The sequence below is a fragment of the Zootoca vivipara genome, chromosome 10 (genome assembly GCF_965207765.1).
Source record: "Zootoca vivipara chromosome 10, rZooViv2.hap1.1, whole genome shotgun sequence".
Taxonomy (NCBI): Eukaryota; Metazoa; Chordata; class Lepidosauria; order Squamata; family Lacertidae; genus Zootoca; species Zootoca vivipara.
Window position 1 is genome coordinate 3,148,261 of NC_142593.1, and position 24,277 is coordinate 3,172,537.

At 44.0% G+C, this 24,277-nt stretch overlaps 1 protein-coding gene across 4 annotated transcripts in view; it reads right to left on the reverse strand.

Annotated features, from left to right (window-relative positions):
* The window catches only part of TRPM6 (transient receptor potential cation channel subfamily M member 6), a 97,661-nt gene that overhangs the window by 33,857 nt on the left and 39,527 nt on the right, over positions 1 to 24,277 (reverse strand). For all 4 annotated transcript variants that reach the window (XR_015946248.1, XM_035099595.3, XM_035099594.3 and 1 more), the window contains 11 exons: positions 22,161 to 22,316; positions 21,026 to 21,169; positions 19,887 to 20,015; positions 15,890 to 16,141; positions 14,846 to 15,020; positions 12,890 to 13,004; positions 10,228 to 10,427; positions 8,672 to 8,804; positions 5,423 to 6,546; positions 3,795 to 3,901; positions 2,518 to 2,644 (listed from right to left, as the gene is read on the reverse strand). Coding sequence is in view for 3 of the 4 variants with exons in the window: in XM_035099595.3 (XP_034955486.3) it covers positions 2,518 to 2,644; positions 3,795 to 3,901; positions 5,423 to 6,546; positions 8,672 to 8,804; positions 10,228 to 10,427; positions 12,890 to 13,004; positions 14,846 to 15,020; positions 15,890 to 16,141; positions 19,887 to 20,015; positions 21,026 to 21,169; positions 22,161 to 22,316 (2,662 nt within the window). In the remaining variant the exon portion in view is untranslated. The remainder of the gene's footprint in view (positions 1 to 2,517; positions 2,645 to 3,794; positions 3,902 to 5,422; positions 6,547 to 8,671; positions 8,805 to 10,227; positions 10,428 to 12,889; positions 13,005 to 14,845; positions 15,021 to 15,889; positions 16,142 to 19,886; positions 20,016 to 21,025; positions 21,170 to 22,160; positions 22,317 to 24,277) is intronic.

Here is a 24,277-nt window from a genome sequence, read left to right on the forward strand (position 1 = left end):
AATGGGCCTTAGAAAGCACTGCTAATAACAAGGCCAGTGGAAGTGATGATATTCCAGCTGAACTATTAAAATTTTTAAAAGATGATGCTGTTAAGGTGCTACACTCAATATGCCAGCAAGTTTGGAAAACTCAGCAGTGGCCAGAGGATTGGAGAGGATCAGTCTACATCCCAATCCCAAAGAAGGGCAGTGCCAAAGAATGCTCCAACTACCGCACAATTGCGCTCATTTCACATGGTGGCAAGGTTATGTTTAAAATTCTACAAGGCAGCAGGGGCGTAGCCAGGATGAAAATCAGGGGGGGCAAGGGGCGGGGCGCAAGGGGCGGGGCCAAGGGGCGGGGGCGGGGCCACATCGGAGCAGCCCGAAATCAGGCTGCTCCGACTCCCTCCTCCCCCTCCGCGATAGGAAGGGATGAGGGGGAGCCAGGATCAGCCCGAAATCGGGCTGCTCCGACTCCCTCCTCCCCCTCCGCAATCGGAAGGGACGAGGGGGAGCCAGGATCAGCCCGAAATCGGGCTGCTCCGACTCCCTCCTCCCCCTCCGCGATAGGAAGGGACGAGGGGGAGCCAGGATCAGCCCGAAATCGGGCTGCTCCGACTCCCTCCTCCCCCTCCGCGATAGGAAGGGACGAGGGGGAGCCAGGATCAGCCCGAAATCGGGCTGCTCCGACTCTCTCCTCCCTCCTCCCCCTCCACGATCGGAAGGGACGAGGGGGAGCCAGGATCAGCCCGAAATCGGGCTGCTCCGACTCCCTCCTCCCCCTCCGCGATAGGAAGGGACGAGGGGGAGCCAGGATCAGCCCGAAATCGGGCTGCTCCGACTCCCTCCTCCCCCTCCGCGATAGGAAGGGACGAGGGGGAGCCAGGATCAGCCCGAAATCGGGCTGCTCCGACTCTCTCCTCCCTCCTCCCCCTCCACGATCGGAAGGGACGAGGGGGAGCCAGGATCAGCCCGAAATCGGGCTGCTCCGATCCCCTCCTCCCCCTCTGCAATCGCTGGGGCAGGTGGAGGGAAAGCCCCAGAGCCGCGCAAAGCGGTTGCCTGGCTTTCCCTCCGCCCGCCCCACAGCCAGCCGGCTAGAAGGGACGTCTCCCTTCTCCCTTGCTGGCTGTGGGGCGGAGGGAGGGAAAGCCAGCCAAACGCTTTGCGCGACTCTGGTGCTTTCCCGCCGCCCGCCCCACAGCCAGCCAGGGAGAAGGGAGACGGCACCGGGCAGGCAGTGGGGCAGGCTGGCCAGTGGCCCTGCTTCTAGGGGGGGCAATTGCCCCCTCCTGCCCCCCCTGCCTACGCCCATGTAAGGCAGGCTTAAGCAGTATGTGGACTGAGAACTCCCAGAAGTGCAAGCTGGATTTCGAAGGGGCAGAGGAACCAGAGACCAAATTGCAAACATGCGCTGGATTATGAATAAAGAGTTCCAGAAAAACATCTACTTCTGCTTCATTGACTACGCAAAAGCATTTGACTGTGTCGACCACAGCAAATTATGGCAAGTTCTTATAGAAATGGAACTGCCTGATCATCTCATCTGTCTCCTGAGAAATCTCTATGTGGGACAAGAAGCTACAGTTAGAAGTGGAGATGGAATAACTGACTGGTTCAAAATTGGGAAAGGAGTACGACAAGGTTGTACACTGCTTATTTAACTTCTATGCAGAATTCATCATGAGAAAGGCTGGACTGGATGAATCCCAAGCCAGAATTAAGATTGCCGGAAGAAATATCAACAACCTCAGATATGCTGATGACACAACCTTGATGACAGAAAGTGAGGAGGAATTAAAGAACCTTTTAATGAGGGTGAAAGAGGAGAGCGCAAAATATGGTCTGAAGCTCAACATCAAAAAAACCAAGATCATGGCCACTGGTCCCATCACCTCCTGGCAAATAGAAGAAATGGAGGCAGTGAGAGATTTTACTTTCTTGGGTTCCATGATCACTGCAGATGGTGACAGCAGTCGCAAAATTAAAACACACCTGCTTCTTGGGACAAAAGCAATGACAAACCTTAAAAAGCATCTTAAAAAGCAGAGACATCACCTTGCCAACAAAGGTCCGTATTGTTAAAGCTATGGTTTTCCCAGTAGTGATGTATGGAAGTGAGAGCTGGAAGGCTGATCGCCGAAGAATTAATGCTTTTGAATTCTGGTGCTGGAGGAGACTCTTGAGAGTCCCATGGACTGCAAGATGATCAAACCTATCCATTCTGAAGGAAATCAGCCCTGAGTGCTCACTGGAAGGACAGATCGTGAAGCTGAGGCTCCAATACTTTGACCACCTCATGAGAAGAGAAGACTCCCTGGAAAAGACCCTGATGTTGGGAAAGATGGAGGGCACAAGGAGAAGGGGACGACAGAGGACGAGATGGGTGGACAGTGTTCTCGAAGCCACCAACATGAGTCTGACCAAACTGCAGGAGACAGTGGAAGACAGGAGTGCTTGGCGTGCTCTGGTCCATGGGGTCACGAAGAATCGGACATGACTAAATGACTAAACAACAACAACAACAATACATACTTAGCTGATTGAAGCAAGATGAAGTTAGCTCATTTGTTCTGTGTTCCCATTTGTCTCCCACAGGTCTGCTTTCAAGTGGCTCTGAACTAACTTGGGTACTCTGGGGACAACCATCAACTGTAATCATCTGCCAAAAGAAAAGGGAAAACAGTAAACAGCCAAAGATGACAGGTAAAAAGGTAAAGGACCCCTGACAGTTCAGTCCAGTCATGGACGACTCTGGGGTTGTGGTGCTCATCTCGCTTTACTGGCCGAGGCAGCTGGCATTTGTCCGCAGACAGTTTTTCCGGGACATGTGGCCAGCATGACTAAGCCGCTTCTGGTGAACCAGAGCAGCACACGGAAACGCCGTTTACCTTCCTGCTGTAGCGGTATCTATTTATCCACTTGCACTTTGACATGCTTTCAAACTGCTAGGTTGGCAGGAGCTGGGACCAAACAACGGGAGCTTACTCCATCGTGGGGATTCGAACTGCTGACCTACCGATCAGCAAGCCCTAGGCTCAGTGGTTTAGTCCACAGCGCCACCCACTTAAATTGAGCTTAAGTTGCCAGTAGCATAACCCTTTCAAGCCACTCCAGCAGGAAAGTCCCTTATACATAATGGGGAGGGCAGATCATTGTTTGCAAATGTTACATTAATAAAGCATTAGCAGTAACAAAGAGGAAGTATAGCATTCACTACACTTGTCCAAAGTCATAGTCAAGATGTTTTTACTCAGAGTAAAAAGGGGGAAATCAGCCCTGAGTGCTCACTGGAAGGACAGATCCTGAAACTGAGGCTCCAATACTTTGGCCACCTCATGAGAAGAGAAGACTCCCTGGAAAAGACCCTGATGTTGGGAAAGATTGAGGGCACTAGGAGAAGGGGACGACCGAGGACAAGATGGTTGGACAGTGTTCTCGAAGCTACCAACATGAGTTTGACCAAACTGCGGGAGGCAGTGGAAGACAGGAGTGTCTGGCGTGCTCTGGTCCATGGGGTCACGAAGAGTCGGACACGACTAAACGACTAAACAACAACAACAACAACAAAGGGGGGTGGGTAATGGACAGCTGGATTTCATTCAGAGCTACTTGCTTCCCGGCCCCCCAATAATGTGAGCGTGAGCCAAACAGTTTCCAAATATGCAATGATTAATCAGCCATGCCAGTAACAGTTTTAATAATCATCTTGAAAGCAGAGCTGAGCTTTCATAACTGTGTCGTTCTATATTTATTCAGCCTGTTAAAAAAACAGAAAAAGGACATTCAATTCTAATTCCACCTTCACCTACCGGCACCTGAAGAGTTTTCTGTTTCTTCCTCAAAGATTTCCTTTCTTTGTTTCCAGGTTTTGCCTTTGCCAATACTGGCTGATGTGACTCTGCAGATTTTGATAACTCTGAGAGTAAAAAGGCGGGGGGGGGGGAGTCAACTAAATTCATATTTCAAAGAAAACTTCCTTCAGTAGCACCTGACATCTGACGAAGTGTGCATGCACACGAAAGCTCATACCAAAATAAAAACTTAGTTGGTCTTTAAGGTGCTACTGAAAGGATTGGATTGTTACAGTATTCTTATCTAGCCATTTTACTACTGTGTATAAGGGTCAGCACTTGTGCATGCCACATAGAATAGAATAGAATATTAATTTATTGGCCAAGTACCAACCATCATGTAATTAATTACCACAATGTAAGTAAATATAATCTACTGATTACTTGATTGATCTTTAAAACCATTAATTAGTCAACAGCTCCATTTGACCCTGTTTGATAGTAAGCATATATCCTTTATTTCTGAGAAGTGGATGGAAAAGGCAGCAGATGACCGTTTCTCCAACCTAAAAGGGGAGGCGCATTTTGCGCAGTCACGTGCAGCCCCCCTGGGATCCGTGAGGCGGCCCTGGTAGTTCGGAAGCCGGCACTGCCTACCTGAGGCTGGAGACTGGTGTCTCCACCCACTCGGTCAGTCAACCAATCCAGCCAAGGGGAGGTGTGCTGGGGGATTGGCCAGGTAGGAACCTGGCACACAGAGAAGAGGAGCCATTCTGGGGAAGCAGCCAACGGATTCAGAGCTTTCCCACCCTCCACTCCCTAAAATAATGCTTGCTTTACAGGTTGATTCCTTCCACAGGCGTACACGCACGCAGGCGCTGCTACGACAAGGCTGCTGTTAAAGGGCCAGAAAGGAATTTCCCTGCATTGGCAGGTTTCGCCTTTCCCATAGCAATTTGTCACAACTTGGCGGTTGCAGGCCTTGGGTGGAATCCTTTAGTCATTTACATAAAGGGACGTGGCGTGGGGGCGGTGACCCCCCGCTCCATCGCGGCGACGATAACAGGGTTCCCGTAAACGGGGAAAGGGGGGGCATTTGGCGATGCCAGTTGGCTGTTATTGCCCTCCCCTTCCAGCGGTGGCGATCGCGGGGGGCGGGCTATCTGCTTGAACATATGTTCTCCAGAGTTAGCCCAACCCCCGCACATGCTGGACAACCCTGAAAGTTACCCCACCACTGGCTGGGGGGCTGGGAGGGATACACGCCCAATGCCTGAGCCAAGGTCTTCCTACGTCTGAATTTTAATAAAGTTGGGGCCAATTTCAATCCCATAAAACGTGGTCTTACGTCTTTATTCCGCTCGGGGCTGCCCGGGGTTTAGGGGGGACTCTGCCTGACTGCGCAATGACCCCTAAACAGCTGGGAAGGGCTTGGAACTTCTTTGTGGAAAGTGGCTTAAAGCAATGTAACATTTATTTGTTTATTCAAAACATTTATATATTGTCTTTCAAAATAAGTGTTCGGGGCATGCTTTAAAAAAAAATCCTTATTAAAAACAAAACAAAGCAGGAGACCACCAGGAGATGAATGCATAAGAACAAGCAGTAAAATCAATCAAACAGCAACAACACTGTGTAGCCGTTACCTTTTATTCTGAAGGTCTTTCCCACTTTCTCCGCTTTGCGGGACCAGAATCCACTTCCCTTGCCGAAAGGCCAGTTCTTCCTGCGGGGATTGATCCAGACTGACATACTGCGCTGGAATGGGAGAGGAGACTGGGAGCTGTCACTACTGTAGCCTGATCTGTCAGAAACGTAGGAAAACGATTTGGATTCATTTATCTCTGCATGTTGAGGATTACGGCAGCCTTTATTGTAGTTAAAATGTGTGCATGGCAGCTGCCTTGACTTGTTACTAAAATAACACTTTTCATCATCTCCCAAGAACCCCCAGTTCACATAACCTCCTTCAAGTTCCTCACTGTGCTGATGAGAACGGATAGAGACCTCACTGGCAATTCTAGGTTCTTGGAAGTTCAAATAGGGTTCAGTGATATTTTCACTATCCTCTTGGTCAGACGAGAATTCCAGTTCCCATTTTTCATTGATAACTGGATTTCTTTCTGGAGCCTTGTGGATCTCCAGCTGAGCAGTGATGCTGCCATGCTTGGTTTGGGGTTTAGCTTGCAGTTCATCTTCTCTGAGCAGACTACTTGAGAAGGCTGAACTTAAGGTGGCATTTTCAGATGAAGAGGCTCCTTGCTGACCGGAAGGAACCAGGAGGAATTGTCCATATCTAGGGGGCGATTTACACTCCGACGATACCCCAGAGGTTAGTGTGTCATTTTCAATTTCCTGCTCCTGGTGTTTGCTTATTGATTTTATCTTTTTGTAGTCCAGGGCACCAAGAATGCCACAACGAGCGCCTGGGGGCCAATGTGTCCTGACCAAGCTTTTCTGAAGAGAAGGTGGCATGCTGTAGTAATTATACTTCTTGTCACACACACTTTCCATACTGCTCAGAGCCTTGGAGCACATGGAATTGCTCCAGCTATGGGGAAGCTTCCTGTATGTTTGATGCTTCTTGTGAGCAAGAAGGGCCTCCTCTACTTGCAAAGTGTCCACAGCTGAAATGACTTTAAGCGTATCGACGGTTAAAGCAGAGAGGTCTTGTAAGTGTCCGAGCTGGCTATCCAGGGCAAGCAAAGCATCTTTGACATAAAATACTTTCTCATGTACCTCCTTCAGTTGTGAAAACATCTCTTCCACTCTAAGAGAGAATAATAGATGTATTAAAAACTGCATTATATATATTCTTCAGTATATCAGTTAAGTTAATAACATTCCATTTTTTCAAATAGTGAATGGAATCATTGAATAGTTCACCTCAAATAGTGAATGGAACCATTGTTCTAAGATAAGATATCTTTATTGTCATTGTCCCCTTGCGGGAACAACGAAATTACTCGGTTGCTACATCCATTCAGATAAAGCATTCCGCATAATCCAAAATTACAAAACCTAATTAAAAACAGTAAATATAATACAAATAACAAGTAAAATAAGATGACTTCAAAGTCCAGGCTTTCCATTTAAGGCCAAAATCGCTCTAGAGAAGAAACTGTTCCTGAGACGGCTCATTCTTGCCTGCATAGTTCTATATCTCCGTCCCGATGGCAGGAGCTGAAAGAAATGGTGACCAGGGTGCGTTGGATCTCTTGATATTTCTAGTGCTTTTCTATGTCACCTGGTGGTATAGATTTGTTCTAAGGTGGAGAGTGAGCAGCCAATAATGCTCTCTGCTGTTTTAATAATTCTACACAGCCCTGCTCTGTCCTGGGAAGTACAGCTTCCGTACCACACACATAAACCGTACGTGAGCACGCTCTGTATGGCACAGTGATAGAAGGCAAGCAGCAGCTTTTGTGGACGATGGTTTTTCCTTAAAATTCTCAAAAAATACAGTCTCTGCTGCGCCTTCTTCACAAGCCCCCTTGTATTAACACTCCAGGATAGATCCTCCTGTAACTCAATGCCTAGAAATCTAAACGTTGTTACCCTCTCCACACAAATTCTAGTACTGGCTGAAGAGGCCCTGTATAGCTCAGGATCCGATTCCCTGAGAGAACCAAAGATCCTGCTTGATCTGGCCAATGCCTTCTCCCATGTACTATAACCTGAAATCATCTGGCTCAAAGTGGTGTGGAGAATTGCTTTCTCCATGGTGGCTCCCATCCTGAGGAGAGATTTCCTGTTGGAAATCAGGCAGAGACCAACTGTGGGATCCTTCTGCTGGCTATTAAAAATGTATTTATTTATCTGGATGTTTCCTGACAATTAATACTGGCTACCAGCATTTTCTGGCCACTGTAATTGAGATTGGTTTTTATTGTTGTATTTTGTTGTTGCCTTATTGTCTTGTGAACTGCCTTGGTGTTTCTTTTGAAATGAAAGTTAGTATATAAATTACAAATAAATATGATACTAATGTGACAAAAAAATCAATAATTTATCTGTAGTATTAATATACTCTTTTTCCCAAGAACTAGAGTGTACTACAAAATAACAAATTATTTTTTTATACTTCCATAAAATTTGATGCCTGATAACTATAAAGAAACAATATATAAGTCCAACTCCGCAATTCTATGATTCTAAGTGGAAACTGGTAGCTATGTTTGAAATGAGTGTGTAAAATGTTGCCTGAAGTATTGCTCTTTTGTAATAAAAAAAATCTTCAAATCTGCAAGTGTTGCTGAATGTAAAAAAATAGTAATATATTAGGGAGAAAAATATTTTCTATTTGCTAGCCTCTTTTAATTTTTCTCATGGTTTCTGTACAAAAAACCCCACTTATAGTGGATTTCAAGTCTACCAGATCTATTTCAGTTATCAAAATGTCTTTCAACAAGATCCATTTAGATTATGACAGGGCCCATAATGGATTTGTATAAACCCTTGTCTTGTCTGTTAGCTTATTTTAGCTATATAACTTCAGGTAATCTTTCTAAGCCTTCGCCTTAAAAAAAAAACTGTTTAAGTTTTGCTACCACAGTATTTGGGGTTGGAAATGCTGGAATAGATGCTCTAAATCAGTATAAGGTGGTACTCCATGTGGCCCTAAATAATGGAAAGCATTGCTGCATTTAACATACTAAGGGAACTCAAAGAGTTTAGCTGCATTTTGCTGACATTCAATACAAACGTCCATATGCACAGACCTACTTTTTCTCAGTATATTAGCTGTACCTTTCTGAACATATCTGATTCTGCATAGACAACAAGAATGACATGACTGTGTATTTAGGACTGCGGTCCTGCACTTCAGCTTGCTTTTGTACTATCTTCTATGAATTGCAGTACAACTAACATTGTCAGGGAAAAAGTTATCTTACCTTTCAGTTGTCACACGAATCCTTTCACTGTCACTGGAATGCAGGCTTCCATTCTTCTCATGCAGGTACTTTTCCACACACTGCTCTTCAAAATCATGAAGTTTTTTCAATTCCTCATCACTCAGATACAGCTCTGGATAATGGTGATGAGAAGAAAGTTCAAACACAGTGACGTAAACATGTCACTAGCAAAGGGCTGGCTCGAAATATTTCGCTGACTAAGGTGAAATGCAAGACGCCCACCCCATGTACCGAAGCTGATTGGAGAGCAGCTGGGTCTTATTTTAACACCAGGGATGTTGTCCCTGCTGTCCACCCAGAATCTACTGCCTGAGGCAGTTACCTCACTCTGTCTAATGCACTTCCAATGGCACGAATCTTCAAACAAGATTAGACAGTAGGTGTGAAGGGCGGTGCAACAAAGGTTGAGACCAGGACATGTGGCACCACTCTATGTCACAGGTAAACAAATTCACCATTGAGGGGACATCTTTGATGTGGCACTGGAAAGGGCAAAATTAATCACTCGACCAGGTAAGAGATTTCAAGCAATTTTGTACACATTGGGACTCTACTCACACCTTCACATAAACATGGGCAGGGGCAGCAGGTACAATTCCCAGTTCTTTCCTTCTCAAAGGACACATTCATTGAATATTCATTTGATAATGTAAATGTTCTAAGTTTTGTACCAAATTTGTATATATTTTACTGAATTACATTGTATACATTGCAGCAGCCTTTGGCTATAAGCCAGAAACTTGATACCGATACCGAATATCTACCCAGGGCTCCAGCAAGCCACTTTTGAAACTGAGGAAACTTCAGAATACAATTTGAGACAGGGCATGGACTGTTCAAGGAAGACCAATTTAAAATATCCTATTTGGTGCACCTAGTTGCTCTTTAGATCCTTCCCCATGTAGTCTACTTGTATTATTTTTTGTTCTACGGCACTAATTCCTGTTTTGTTTGTTCCTTCAGCCCCAACCCAAAATGAGAATTTCACATTTTAATTTCATTTCCATTTCTTGCTTTTGGGTTTTGTGAATTATACCGTGAATAACTACAACGCATCTAGAAAGCACCTTCCTCACAATTTCCAAATTGTTCCCATGCTGAAAATACTAGTGGCAACTGCATAAGTGAGACTGACAAATAAATGTTGAATTCAGGTGTGCATTTGTAACAGAGTGCATTGCTTTCAATCTTCTTTGGAACTGTACCATGATTTGTTGAGGAATGATCAAGTCACTACAGCTACGTTTTGGCAGTCAGATTCCACTGGATGGTGCTATTTTCTTATGTCTTCTTATGTCTTGGGAGTTATATGGTTCCAGCAAACATATTAAGGAGCAATGTACTTGCCACTGAAATGGAAGCAGCACTGAGGTGCGAATACTGTCTAACTGCTGTAAGTGCATGGAACAGTCCTTATGTTTATGATGAATAGAAACAAAGTTAAGGTCCCATGACAGAAGGTCTGTGGATTTACTGATTTTAGGCATAGTGTGAACCTTGTATAAGGAGCACCAGAAAGAACAGGCTCTGCTTACTCAGTTCAACATGCCCCTCTTCTTGGTCCAGCTCATTTGGCAGCCGGCGATGGCAAAGGCAATTTATGAGGATGCCAATATGGCTCAGTATGATAAAAGGTGGTGGTAGCCATGGCTTTTCATGATACATCATGATGTACCGATACCGGTTGTATTTCCAGAGTTTGTTTGATATGGATTTCATATCAAAATAAACATTACTGTGGATGCAGAGGAAAAGGGGTGTGGGAGAGAGAGAGAGATCCATAAGACTTTTTATTAAAAAGAAAAAAACCCCACAATGTTAAAATATGTAGCACAATATATAAATTAAGATAATGAATAAAAGGTAAATATATTAACCAAGCAAAATATAGAGACCAGAGTTCCCCAAGGAGTGAGATTGACAAAACTTGCTGTGGGATCTAGACACATAATGCTTACTAATAATGGCAATACTGATTCGGTTTATTAAGCTTTTTACCAACAAATACCATCCATATTTTTCCATCTCTAAGACATCCCCATGTATAAGACACCCCCTATTTTGGGGGACTCAGATTTAAGAAAATGGGGGAGATGTATCCGTGTATAAGACACACCCTAATTTTTGACATTATTTTTAAGGGGGGGGAACCTAGCCTTATACACAGAAAAAATAAGGTAATTTTAAAAATAAACATATTCAAACAGACATCAAAGCAGCTACTTATGACTTGTTCCTTTGAATTGCTCAGCTGCAGCAGAAGCTCATACAACGGAGATGATTAAAAAATTGTGTCTGACATACAGGGAACTGCCAGCATACTGAATACATGTGTATTTTCATCCTTCACTTTATCTCATGGGTCTTACAAAATCATTCAGCACATTTGGAATTTTGAGAGGGTGCTGTGGGTCCACTCTGGTTACCTCTTCCACCACCCTCCCCCAGATTTCTTCACCACCACCACCAGATAAAAAAGAAGGGGGGGGCCCTCTGGGTGAAAGTTGGATTCAGAAGAATTAAAATGGGTCTTCATGAATTTGTATGATTTTACACAGCCCCCCCCCAAAAAAAAACCCCATCAAATTAAAGATTACAGTGGTAGACCATGCAAGTTAAAGAACAGATCCTGAGTTTGCCAGCACCACAAAAATATTGATCTACGGTGTGCATCTTCATGGTTTTTTACACAGGAAGATAACAAGGGAGGGGCCATGAAGGCATTGCAGACACGAGGGTAAGTGTTTAAGACAGAAGTTTTCAACCTTTTTGAGTCCAAGGCTTCCTTGACCAACTATATTCAGTGATGCCTCACAAGACGAAATTAATTCATTCCGTGAGTCGTTTTGTATTGTGAAAATTTCATCTTGCGGTTTTCCAATTTAAACAAATCAAAGCAAAAGGAAAAAAGGAAAAAAAATTGTCTTGCGAAGCACGGCCATAGAAAAATTCGTCTTGCGAGTCAACAAAAAGATCGCAAAACGCTTCCGTCTTGCGAGTTTTTCGTTGCGCGAGGCATTCGTCTTGCGAGGTACCACTGTTCTTTCTGTGACTCCCTTGTGGGGCTCAGGAGCCCAGTTATGTCCCCCCCCTTGCCTGCAGAGCTGGCAGTCTCTCGCACTTTTTTCAACCCCCTCCTTTGTGCAGTGTTCCCTCAGCCTTCTCTCCTCTCCCATGTCCTTGGGAGTCCTCTGGGCAGCTGCTGCTGCTGCTGTCCTGGCCTCTGAGCTGCCCTCTGCCCCAAAGAGAGGTGCACCCTCACACTGCCCCACAGGGATCTGGGCAGAGGATGCCCCCCCCTAGTGGCCCAATGGAGATTGGTGAAAGGTGAAGGTGAGGCCAGCACCTTACCTTGGGAGGCAGTCGTGGCGGCAGCAGGGCTGCTGCAACAAACAGCTGTGGAAGCCTTTGGGAGTCAGAGATGGGAGAGGGCATTTGAGGAAAGAGGGACAGAGGCCAGGGTGCCATGGTATACTGGTTGCAAACCACTGCATTAAGGGGCACCACGGTGTCTGCAGATAATGTTGGAAATCTTAGCACTAACTAATTTAGTGGTTGTTGTTAAATTGTATCAAAGTTTTCCTTTGTCTATAGGCAGCTGAAAATGAAGCTTAAAGTTGTGTAATCTACTAGAAATGAGCAGAAAGTAAACCATTCCGCTCATTTATCATGGTAGTCCAGACTGATGCTTCTCCTCTATTACTTTATTACTGCTAGGCTGGGTGGGTCCACTTAATGTAGAAATTCTTAGAATTTTGAAGTGTCAGGCATAGCTCTAGTGGCTTTAGCCCAAACGTTGCAGAGTTTCCCTGCACAGCGCAGAAGCTAGTTGAGGTGGAAATGACTAGTCGGCTAGACGCAGAATAACTATTTACAGGATTTATTAAAAGAAAATAAAACCAGCAGAGTTTCTGCATACAAAGTAAAGCAAAATAAATCCTGTCTCTCTCTCTCTCCAACCATACGCAGCACTCCTACTCCTAACACCCAACAAGAAACAACTGTGCTAGCATTCCTAGATAACAGAGTTCAGTGTTGGTCATTAACCAATCAGAGAGCTGTTGCCAGGCCAGGCAAACCTTGGCTTTCTGCCAAGAGTAAATTGACACTGCCTTGAGTTAACTGAGAACCAATTAACAGAAACCGAACAGAAATATAGCACCAATAAACCCAACAGGAAATATGACAGGCACTTACTTGAAGAAAGCAATCAGCAGATTGACCATGATGATGTACTGTACAAAGAGGTAGACAGCTTGAAGGAATGGTGTGAGGAAGGAACCAGGAGGACAGTCGGGGTTTGCTTCACAAGCTGTAAATTTAAAAAGGAAAGCTTCTGTATGCAACACTAGCATAGGAATTGTCAGCTAATTAACGATAGATTTCTCATTCATAGACCAAGAAGGCTTGTTCTTTTCCCCCAATCAAGGGTATTGGGCCAGGCATGCTTTTGTGACCCAGGAAGTGGAAGCAGGGGGTGACACCTGGCATATGACATCATAGTGTGGAGTAAGTGGGATAAACACCCTATTCACCCTATTCACCATTGCCAGTCCGTGGATACAGACTGGCAATGGTGAATAGGGTGTTTATGACACCTCCTGCTGCACGCACGTGCCACTGGAACACGACTTCTGCTCGCATCCCGGGGCAAAAGTTGCAACAAGGGGCATCTACTTCCGGGTTGGCGGAGTGCCTAACACGCAGCATTCATAAGGGGGACGGTACGTAACACAAGGTACCACTGTATTAGGTTTTTTTTAAAGTATACATAATATTGAAGTGTATTCCAATTTATCTGGGGAACCTTTTAATGTATGGAAGTGAGAGCTGGACCATAAAGAAGGCTGATCGCCGAAGAATTGATGCTTTTGAATTATGGTGCTGGAGGAGACTCTTGAGAGTCCCATGGACTGCAAGAAGATCAAACCTATCCATTCTGAAGGAAATCAGCCCTGAGTGCTCCCTGGAAGGACAGATCGTGAAGCTGAGGCTCCAATACTTTGGCCACCTCATGAGAAGAGAAGAATCCTTGGAAAAGACCCTGATGTTGGGAAAGATTGAGGGCACTAGGAGAAGGGGACGACAGAGGACAAGATGGTTGGACAGTGTTCTCGAAGCTACGAACATGAGTTTGACCAAACTACGGGAGGCAGTGGAAGACAGGAGTGCCTGGCGTGCTATGGTCCATGGGGTCACGAAGAGTCGGACACGACTAAACGACTAAACAACAACAATTCCAATTTATACTAAGAAAAATTTGAAAAACTACTGAACTACCACTCTATTTTTAAAAATCCTATCTGTTCAACCCTTATACGGTACATTGCAGTCTAAGACAAGCATCCTCAAATGCCCCAATCCAATGACCTCTTTTAGAGAAAACAAAATACTCATATGGGGCCTCATTGCTTGTTGAGAGCTGCTTGCCTTCTTCCGGTGACCTTTGATCTAGTTTGGACATACTAGAAGCACAAATCCTGCCACTGCTGCCCCTTTGATCTGGTCACTCCTTTCTGGTTGACAACTATCGCTCTCTCTCTCTCTCTCTCTCTCTCTCTCTCTCTCTCTCTCTCTCTCTCTCTCTCACACACACACACACACACACACACACACACACACTCCACTGCAGACTAGGACACAAGCAGCTCATTGCCTTGCTTTGCTGTGGGGGGGGGGGGGGTTGAGGCCAGAGTGGCATGGAGCAGAAACTTCAAAAGAACTGTTGTGAATGCCAAAATATCAGAGGAAAAAATTGACAAATTGAATACTGAACAGTAACCAAGACCTACAGGTGAACTACAAATTGATATACGCTGACTTTTGCTTCTACAAAACTATGGCATTTGTGGATTTCAATTTCATACCTATGCTGAGCAGCTCAATCGCTCAACTTTACATTCTAAGTTATACGTGATACATTTCGTGCTGTTAAAGCAGGAAAACAAGTAATATATAATAATACATATATAACATCATAATTATACTTTATCCTGGAAAAAATGAAGGTGGTGGGGGATGTGGCTTTCCCCACAGCTGCAAAATTTCTGAAAATGCTACCTTTTCTAGTGGCTGTGTTAAGTGATACCATAGATATGCTATATAATTGTTCACATTTTGTTGGATGAAGCATTTCAGTGGAATCAGACCTACCATCAATTTCTCCTGCATATACTTCACCAAACATCATCCAATAAGGCTGAAATACAATATCTCTTGCAAGGCTCCATGAAGGCTGCTCATTTGGAGAGAGTATCGCTTTTCGAGAAACTCCAAAACTTAACAATACTATGGCCATCATAATGACAATATAAAACATGTTTGCTGTCTGCACGAAAAAGAAAATTAAACACAGTGATCAGAGTGGTGTGATTTTGCAAGGTGAAAAAATTGTTTCCTGTGGCTACGACACATTATTTTGCTATTTTAATCAACTTATGCAGAAATGCTGTATAAAGTACTTCATTCATCTTATTGGATGTATTGATGTTCAGTTATTCAGAATGGCAGCAGTCCTGTACTTCCTTCTGTACAAGTTCCTGTCAAGTCAATCAAATGCACTTAATCTAAGAGGGCAGCACCCAGAATAAGTATCTGGCATAGCACAAATAGCAAAAAATAGGGCTACTAAATAATTCAGATATATAAGAATTTTTTTCCTCCTCTTATACTTCCAACAGCACAGTTAGTGCAAAGACAGGCAACAACCTAGTTTGCAAATGTGCAGGCTCCCAGATTAAAAAAATTATGGCTCATTTGCTCTTCCTCCATTTCCCCTACAGCTGTGCTGCTGTAGGCAAAGCCATGGTTTGGTTTAGTATTAAACCATGAACCTAGGTTTGAATGTGCCTCACTCCAGGAAAACCACAACCTGTAGCCAAAGTTTCTTCTATGGCTTACCACTCGCAGTTTGCCTGGGGGAAACAAACCACAAGTCTGGATTTGGCCAGGAGGCTGAGGTCTAGCTCACAGCAGCATGGCAACACCTTTGCTTATTCACTCTAAGCCATGGTTTGGCTTAGCATGTTGACTAGGCCAGTGTGTGATGGGGCTTTACATTTCTCTCTACTTCATATATAATAGGCAAAATTTTCATAGGTGAGGATTCAAACTTCATTAGCTGAAATTCTGCCTCTATAAGAAAAAGTGGTATCCTCATTGGGAGAAAGTGCTCTGTTTCTAAATTCCAGTACTTACCATTTTCCCAATCATTGTCAGATATGGACCTGCACGCTGGTTCACAGCAAAGAAGTCAAGAAGCCGAGTATACCAGAATATTATATCCAGACAGTAAATTAACCTTCCTGCTGTGTGAAGGGGAGGATCTGCCCAGCGCAAGCCAAAACCAGTCATGAACAAGATAATGGCGATAGAATCTGTAAAGTTCCAGTACTCATAAATCCACACTTTCACCTTTTGGCTGAACTTTCCCGGCTCCGAAATAAATACCTAACAGAAAAATGGGAACATCCCTTGAATTTATATGAGCCATGTAAACAACATTACGTATCTCTGCAGGTGATCTTCTTACATAAGGCAGAGGCCACCGGGTCATCTTGGGCAAGCTGTCACCTTTCACTATCAGTTTCCTTGCCCTTAAAATAGTATGTTAATGCCCTTTGTGATGCGGATGCAAATGAATCGGATAGAAATGATGTCATGTCTTGCATATTAAATATTCTTTTCAAACGATTGGTTATTAACAAGAATATTCTCATGGAAAATGGTTTAGAAAGAAGCAGGAATGTATGCTTCACTTATTCTTCCCTCATTTTAACTCCTTAATTATTCAAGACAACAATTCCCTTATGGGCTCCTATCTGCTGCAAACAGAAGGGAGACTGTCTCTACACTCATTAGCCCTTGTCAAGAAATGTTTGGATTCTGTCCTTTCTTGTTTTTTTGTATATGCTTTTGTATATACACTCTCTCTAACAGTGTGCTTCACCAGTTTTTATGGAGCAGGCATAAGTCTGTAGCTAACTAGTCTGTAGTTTTCAGGATTCCCATTCTTGATCCCTTCTTAAAAATTGGTGTAACATGTTCCAGTCCTCAGATCAGAGGCTGATCTTAGAAACAAGTTAAAATTTTAGTCAGAAGAGGGCTGTTCAGAGACTAGGTTCAAAATAACCATTGGATTGTGTCCTATCATTTTTGTCTTGTTCCTGGATGTAGAATGGAATACAGTGGTACCTCTACTTACGAATTTAATGCGTTCCGAATGCACATTTGTAAGTTGAAAAAAATTGTAAGTCGAATCCCATAGGAATGCATTAGGAGAAAAAATTCGTAAGTAGAAAAAATCCTATCTAAACTGCATCCAAGATGGCGGACGGAGCTCCATTCGTAAGTAGAAACATTCGTAAGTAGAGGTACCACTGTAGTATGATGCTATTGGAGCTCTGAGTATGTTTCCATTTTTGTGATTAAATTTTTTTGTTGTTGTAAGCCATTTTGGCACATATATATTTTAAAATAAAATATAAGTAAATATTTGCAGGCCTGGGCACAGAGAAGCCGCAGGGAGCAGGCCAAGGCAGGGGGAAGTTGCAATGAACACGGGACGACCACTTGGTATTTAAACAGGCCTCAACTTTATTGATTACAGGTGTCAGCAGTTTTGGGTGCAGGCATTGGGTGTGTATCCTGACTTAACCAACTCATCTGCTGGTTGATTATTTGGCATGGTTAACCAAGATTAAGTATCATCCTATGACATAAATCAAATTGGGAGGACAGAAGCACCTCCCATGGATCCCTTTAAGATCCCCGATTCCTTGGACTGAGGGTGGGGTGGAATGGGGGGCCTCCTGAACTGCCTTCCACCTAGACTAAGGATCCAACCCATTGGCTTATCCACAATCAAGTTGAGACAATTGCTATGAGGAAGACAAATTCCCCTGTAGTCCCAAATACGGTGACTGAAGACTTCCATAGCAAGGTCTTACACAGGGCTTGCCCACTTCTCTTGGCGAGGCCTACACATGAAGCATCAGGTGAGTGGAAAATCACGTGCCAACTGAGGCTGAGGCCTGGGCATGGCTGGCTTTTGCAGCCAGGGAGAGAACCAGAGAGAAGTTTTCCCTCTGGTCTACTCCCTGAACAGCACCCCCAATTGGCTGCAACCATGGGCAAGCCCCAACAGCCAGTGAAGCCATTGGAGAAGTGATGCCCCCCCAGCTGGGTCAAAACCGGAAGATTGCCCGGCAGCTGCCACTGGACCACAAATACCACTCCCCTGCAGTTGGCAGGTGAGCAGTTGTTTCCCACGCAGTGCAAAAAGGCTTGAGCTGTTTTTTTTATTTGGTTTCAGAATATTTCATTCTTTTTCTATTTAGAACACCATGTGACACTATCTTTGGTTTTCACTCTACACATACTCCTGCCACTCATAATAACTACATTGGGAGTGTCCCGAGGGTCTGTCAAGAGTCAGGATGGTGGTAAGCAAGTATTTCATGGAGGTTTTTGAACATTGGGAGGAAGCTCGCTGGGTTGCCAAGTTCGGAAATTGGAACAAGCTCTGCTTGGCTCCATGTTTCCATGACATATAAACAGCTGAGAAAGAGCAAGACTTGAGTTTTTATATTACAAGGTCACAACACAAGCTGCAATGGCACAGCTTCTTAAAGTTTGAAATGAAACATTGCATTGCTTCTCAAAGACTCTGCGCCCTCAATATATCTCTATTCTTCCTTCTGAAATGTATTTCTGTTTGCTCATTATTTCAGGAAGTGAGTTCAGGGGTACAATTGTTAGACTATGTTGTTGTTCTTTAATAGAAACAAATCAGAGGTTTGGTGAAATGGAAAGAAAGGGTTGTAAAATGACAATAAATATTGCATAAGCCCCAGGAGGCATGGGAAAAAAAGCAGAACAGCTTTCATAAGTGAAGTAACAAATTAGTTTTACTTTGGTGCAAACAGAAAGAAACAAATCTTTGTCATTTATCAAGGACATGGCAGTCTTGAAAAGGCAAGTTTTCAAAATTAGGAAGGTGGAAAATGAGATGTTTATTTCTTGAACAACAAGGGTTCGCCAGAGGGCCTTTTCAGTTTTGCTAAGCAAATGGTGAAAAAGAGTCTTTGAATGGCTATAAACAAGATTCCTCACATTGTATAGCAAAGTCCAATTACATACTGCTAAGATCAAACTGATAAGCAGCAAGTGAAAGGGGAATGTCGAAGTGTTAGCCAAACCTTAGAAAAAAGACATGTATAAATAACTTTATGTATATGAGTACCATTGAGCGAATGATGTTATTAGCATGTGTAACAACATATTAGAGGAATGAAAGCCAAAGGGTGCAATTACTTGATACTATCTAAAGAAAAACGATTTCCAGCACTACACATAGCAAACCCTGGAGAAGTTAATGAAGCGTGTATGTAACACAGAGTCCTGCCCCATTTTATCCTGTGGGCCAGAACCACCACATGTGAAACAATTGCTTCATACAGGAGTAGCTGTCCCAGTGGCAGCCCCTCAACCCCCACTTTAACCCTAGGGCTTGAGCCCTCTCCCTCTCCTTGTCTTCCACATTACAGTCACTTAATCCCTGCATGGCATCTGCAGGAACTGTGGTCTAACCCTGCCCCATAACTCTTCACAAGGAGAGATATAAATAGCTATTTTCAAATTGCAGAAAAGAACTGCAAACAAAATCCTAAAGATGTAATTTTATGCAAGTTTCTGCATTTAAATGTATATACTGTAATACATAAAAGGGTTTTTTTTAAAAAAGCTTTACGCCCAAATCTCCTCCCACCCCTGTATTTCATTCAAAACTGGAAACTTAACTCCAGGCTCCTATATTTGAAAGCTACAATTATTATTAATTATTTATTTTATTATTATTATTATTATTATTATTATTATTATGAAGAATGTACATTGATTCAATTTCATAAAGATTTCTTTTTTGTAACTTAAAGGTGAAGGTAAAGGGACCCCTGACCATTAGGTCCAGTCATGACCGACTCTGGGGTTGCGGTGCTCATCTCGAGCAACGGGAGCTCACCCCGTCGCAGGGATTCGAACCGACGACATTCTGATCGGCAAGCCCTAGGCTCTGTGATTTAACCCACAGTGCCACCCGCATCGCTTTTGTAACTTACCCCATAGATAATTGCTTGTCTTAATTCCTATAATAGGCATGGACAGCAGAAACATCAGAATGAAAGAAAGGACCTACCTCTCTGACTTTCTCAATGGAGGTGGTGAAAATGTAAATGATGACAAGCCATTCTGGCACGCTGGGTGTTGGTTCCATCTCCACCAAGACAGTGTAAGTGAACAGCATGAGAAATGCTAAGTAGGCCATCTACAAAACACACAAACACAATGCGTAGCCCTTATAAACACACATTTGTGGCAAAATAGAGAGGAAACTAATAGGTCACACAACACAATCCCCACCACCATTTGTGTAAACTCTGCAGGGTAGGTGTGCATCATCATTATTACCAATTTATAAACTGTTTCACAGCCTGAAGCCTTCAAAGTGGTGTAGAAAAAAAGTAATAATACAAATTCTAAAAACAATGACAATTAGTCTTACAAACTCTAAAAATAATAAAACCATCCCTACATTTGTAGACTTAAAGTTTCATAAATGACTGGGTGATCTCTAAATCCTTCTTAACACCTTTTCCAGGTGCCTAAATATCATGACGCGGGTGGAGCTGTGGTCTAAACCACTGAGCCTCTTGGGCTTGCCGATCAGAAGGTTGGTGGTTCGAATCTCTGCAACAGGGTGAGCTCCCGTTGCCTGGTCCCTGCTCCTGCCAACCTAGCAGTTCAAAAGCACGTCAAAGTGCAAGTAGATAAATAGGTACCGCTCCGGCGGGAAGGTAAACGGCATTTCTGTGCACTGCTCTGGCTTCACCAGAAGCGCCATAGTCATGCTGGCCACATGACCTGGAAGCTGTACGCCGGCTCCCTCAGCCAGTAAAGCGAGGTGAGCGCCGCAACCCCAGATTTGTTCGCGACTGGACTGAAATGTCAGGGGTCCTTTACCTTTAAATATCACGACAAGCCTGGTTTCTAGGACCAACTAGGGCATGCAGTACTCTCAGCAGTGCCACATCCAAGGAACACATTTGCCAGGCAGCCATATGTGGGGCAAGACAGTCCCTTAGGCAACCTGACCGCAAATTGTTTGGGACCATGAGCAACCATAGCAGGCAGGTTAGGAGCTCCAAGACTATGGCAACATAAGATCCAAGGGAGTATAAGATTATGCTCCAAGACTGTGGAAGTTGCCACAGCTAAGAACCATGAGCTTCAGCCTCACACAGAAGGAGGGGCAACCAGTCATAAACAATGACTAACCGTGTGAAACCAGAACTTGACAATTGGAGCATTGTAGAATTCATACACTTTCCTAGTTCCAGGAAGGCTCCCCTGCTCATTATTGCCGGGGAAATTCTGGCTTTCCTCTTGCTTCTCAACTCCTTTCTCTAAATCATAATGGCTCTGTATAAGAAAACAAGGTGCTCTTGTTAGTGGTTATCCAACTCCATAAGAAACTTCTATTGTGCAAATTCTGTACATAAGCAAAATGGAAAAGAAATATGGAATAGTGACATTGGAACACACTGTGCTGGGTAAATATAATTTAATATTATTATATAAATATAATAAATGCTAGAATATGCTAGAAAAGCATATAAATATAATAAATGCTAGAATATGCTAGAAAAGCAAGAATAACCAGGTTATTTTCCATAAACAAATATATGGGTTTATCATTCAAGCTTAAACTATAATTGTAAACAGTAATTTGGAGATTATTGTTCTGAATTTGAACTGAACTTGAAGATCTTTTGCAGTTCCAACACCTTAAGAAGAGAAATTAACATTAAGCCCAGAAAGATGTTCAAAGTTTCTTTTTTTTAAAAAATGAGATTGCGATATATCTACACACCATAAAAAATATACATATTTTTGTTTGTCCTCCCTAGGTTCTTGTGCATCTAATTATAACATTCCTTTAGTGGGTTATATGAGATGGAAAACAGAAAATATTCTCATGGAATTCACATTTTTAGTGAGAAGTTGTAGAGAAGTTGTGTTTTTCTAAAGTAAAATTTCCTTCTAGCATCCTATCCCAGGGAAAGGTAATTGCTCAGAAAGACAAAGCTACTGCTTTGTAGCTGAGTGGTAGAGCATATGCTATCCATGCAGAGAGTCCCAGGATCTATTCCCAGCCCTTTCCCAAAGCCTAGAGAACTATTGTCAGTCATCGTAAATAGCACCAATTAATGGTCTAAAATGGTCTAGCACAGTACTTGTAATGTCAATGATATATATGGGAAAGCAAATGCTTAGCCCTGCCTAAGAGCATCAGAATCTAGTTCTGCATTTTTCTAGCATCCACCACATTATAGAACTAAACGTTTAGAAATAAAAAGATATATGTTCCACATTTAGGAAAAATGAAATCTAAACCTGGTACCATACTAACCAATGAGACATTATCTTTAACACTGGAAGCGCTGGGATCACCATGATACCATGTGAACTGGTGGAACTCCTGTGACTGAGGGACATGAGACATTTCAGCCTTGCTTTTAAACTCCAGCATCAAGATGGTAGGAGGCAGAAGAATGCTTAGGATCACCTGCAGTTAGGAACATGATGCAGTTAGTAAGATTGCATTGGCTCTTATCACTAGCCTTTATATGAAACTAACAAAGAGGCTGGCTGACGCCTACAAAAAGTGAGAGTCTTTCTCCTCTTGCCCAACCATTCCCTCTACTTCACTGCCCAAAGTTCCTCCTAGTTGCTCTAAACCAAAACAGGAAAAAGGAAATTCAAGCCTTTGATGCAAAGGAGAAATCAAGAGCGCAGTAAGAGTGTCTTCCCAATTCTACCCTTTGAATCTGGTGCCCTACTCTGTTGTCTTATTTTTGGAAGTGGCTGGGTGCACTCAGGAGTAATCAGGACCTCCCAAGGATGCCCAACCCCCTGGTGAACGTAGCATGGGAAGGTGCCAAATTTAACCCACAGCTGCAAAAAAAAGTCATGGCTTGAATTTGGAGCAGTTGGAAGCCACAGCTTTACCTGCCCTGAACCTATGCCTGGCATCACATAGCATCAAGTGATGGACAGGTGAGCATACCTTACTTCCTGGGATTTCCGTTGGGGGGGGGAATTGGAAGCATCCACACCATTATGTTGGTATCATCCCCAATTTTGGCTCCAACTATAGTCAGGAATCAATCTGTGATTCCCAAATCTTTTCACACTGAGCTTGACACATTTGGCTTCCAGAGAAAGAAAATGTGCAGGCAATAGCATGATGAAGCCAAAGGTCCACCAACCCCTCCGCTGCCACACACAGATGTGAGCAGGGAAAACATGATCAGGAACTATGAGAGCCTCAGAAACAAAGGGCATGGCTCCTCATCCACGGGGAAACTCTGCTTGTATTTAGTAAGAAGTCTCCACAATGCATCAGTAGCTTTAGCCTAAATTCTCATTTTAAACCAGCCACATGATACGCGGAATTGCTCCTGTTACCAGGGCAGGAATAAATGCCAGTAAAAAACAAGCAGATCATATAGCAAGATTCAAAACACAATATTCCTTCAATCAGCACAGTATTGGCAGTGAAAGTACAATCCACTTCTGTGGTAAAATGTGCAAACATTATTATTTATTATTATTATTTATTATTTATACCCCACCCATCTGGCTGGGTTTCCCCCACCACTCTGGGCGGCTTCCAACAAAGATTAAAATACATTAAAATATCACAGATTAAAAACTTCCCTAAACAGGGCTGCCTGTCACGGTCCGGTCGGCAGGCGTCAGGACCAGAGGCAAGATGGTGGTGTAGAAGCAGGACAGGTGCAGGGCTGAGGGTCCAGCAGCAGGCAGTTGCAGGGTCAAGGAGCAAGGCAGAGGCGAAGGTCCACGGGGCAAGAAGCAAGGCGAAGGCTCAAGGAACAAGAAGCAAAGCGAAGGTCCAGGGAACAGGAAGCAAGGCGAAGGTCCAAGGTCCAAGGATCAAGGAACAGGAAGCAAGGCGAGGGTCCAAGGAGCAAGGAGAATGGCGAAGGATCAAGGAACAAGAAGCAAGGTGAAGGTCCAAGGAACAAGAAGCAAGGCAAAGGTCCAGGGAACAGGAAGCAAGGCGAAGCTCCAAGGGTCGAGGAGCAAGGCGACGACAAGGCGAGGGTCCAAGGAGCAGGAAGCAAGGCGAAGGTCCAAGGGTCGAGGAGCAAGGCGTCGACAAGGCAAGGGTCCAAGGAACAAGAAGCAAGAGGCCAGAGGCAACCAGGCAGGGAAAGCGAAGGTCAGGAGGCAGGCAAAGGTCAGGAGGCAGGCGTCCCAAAGGCGAAGGTCCGAGAGTCAGGAGGCAGGAAGCAAGAGGCCAGATATAGCAAGGTAGAGAACGCGTTGCTGTGGCAAAGAGCTGAAGGAAAATGCTGAGCTTTTTTCTCTCCCAGCTCCTGCCACCAGGTGCAGTGAGATCTCAGGTGGCCTCACCTGGGTGACTACTCCTTGCCTCTCCAGCACAAGCTGATGTCTTCACCTGTGTGGCCACACCTTGCTTCCCCAGCACAAGCTGAGGCA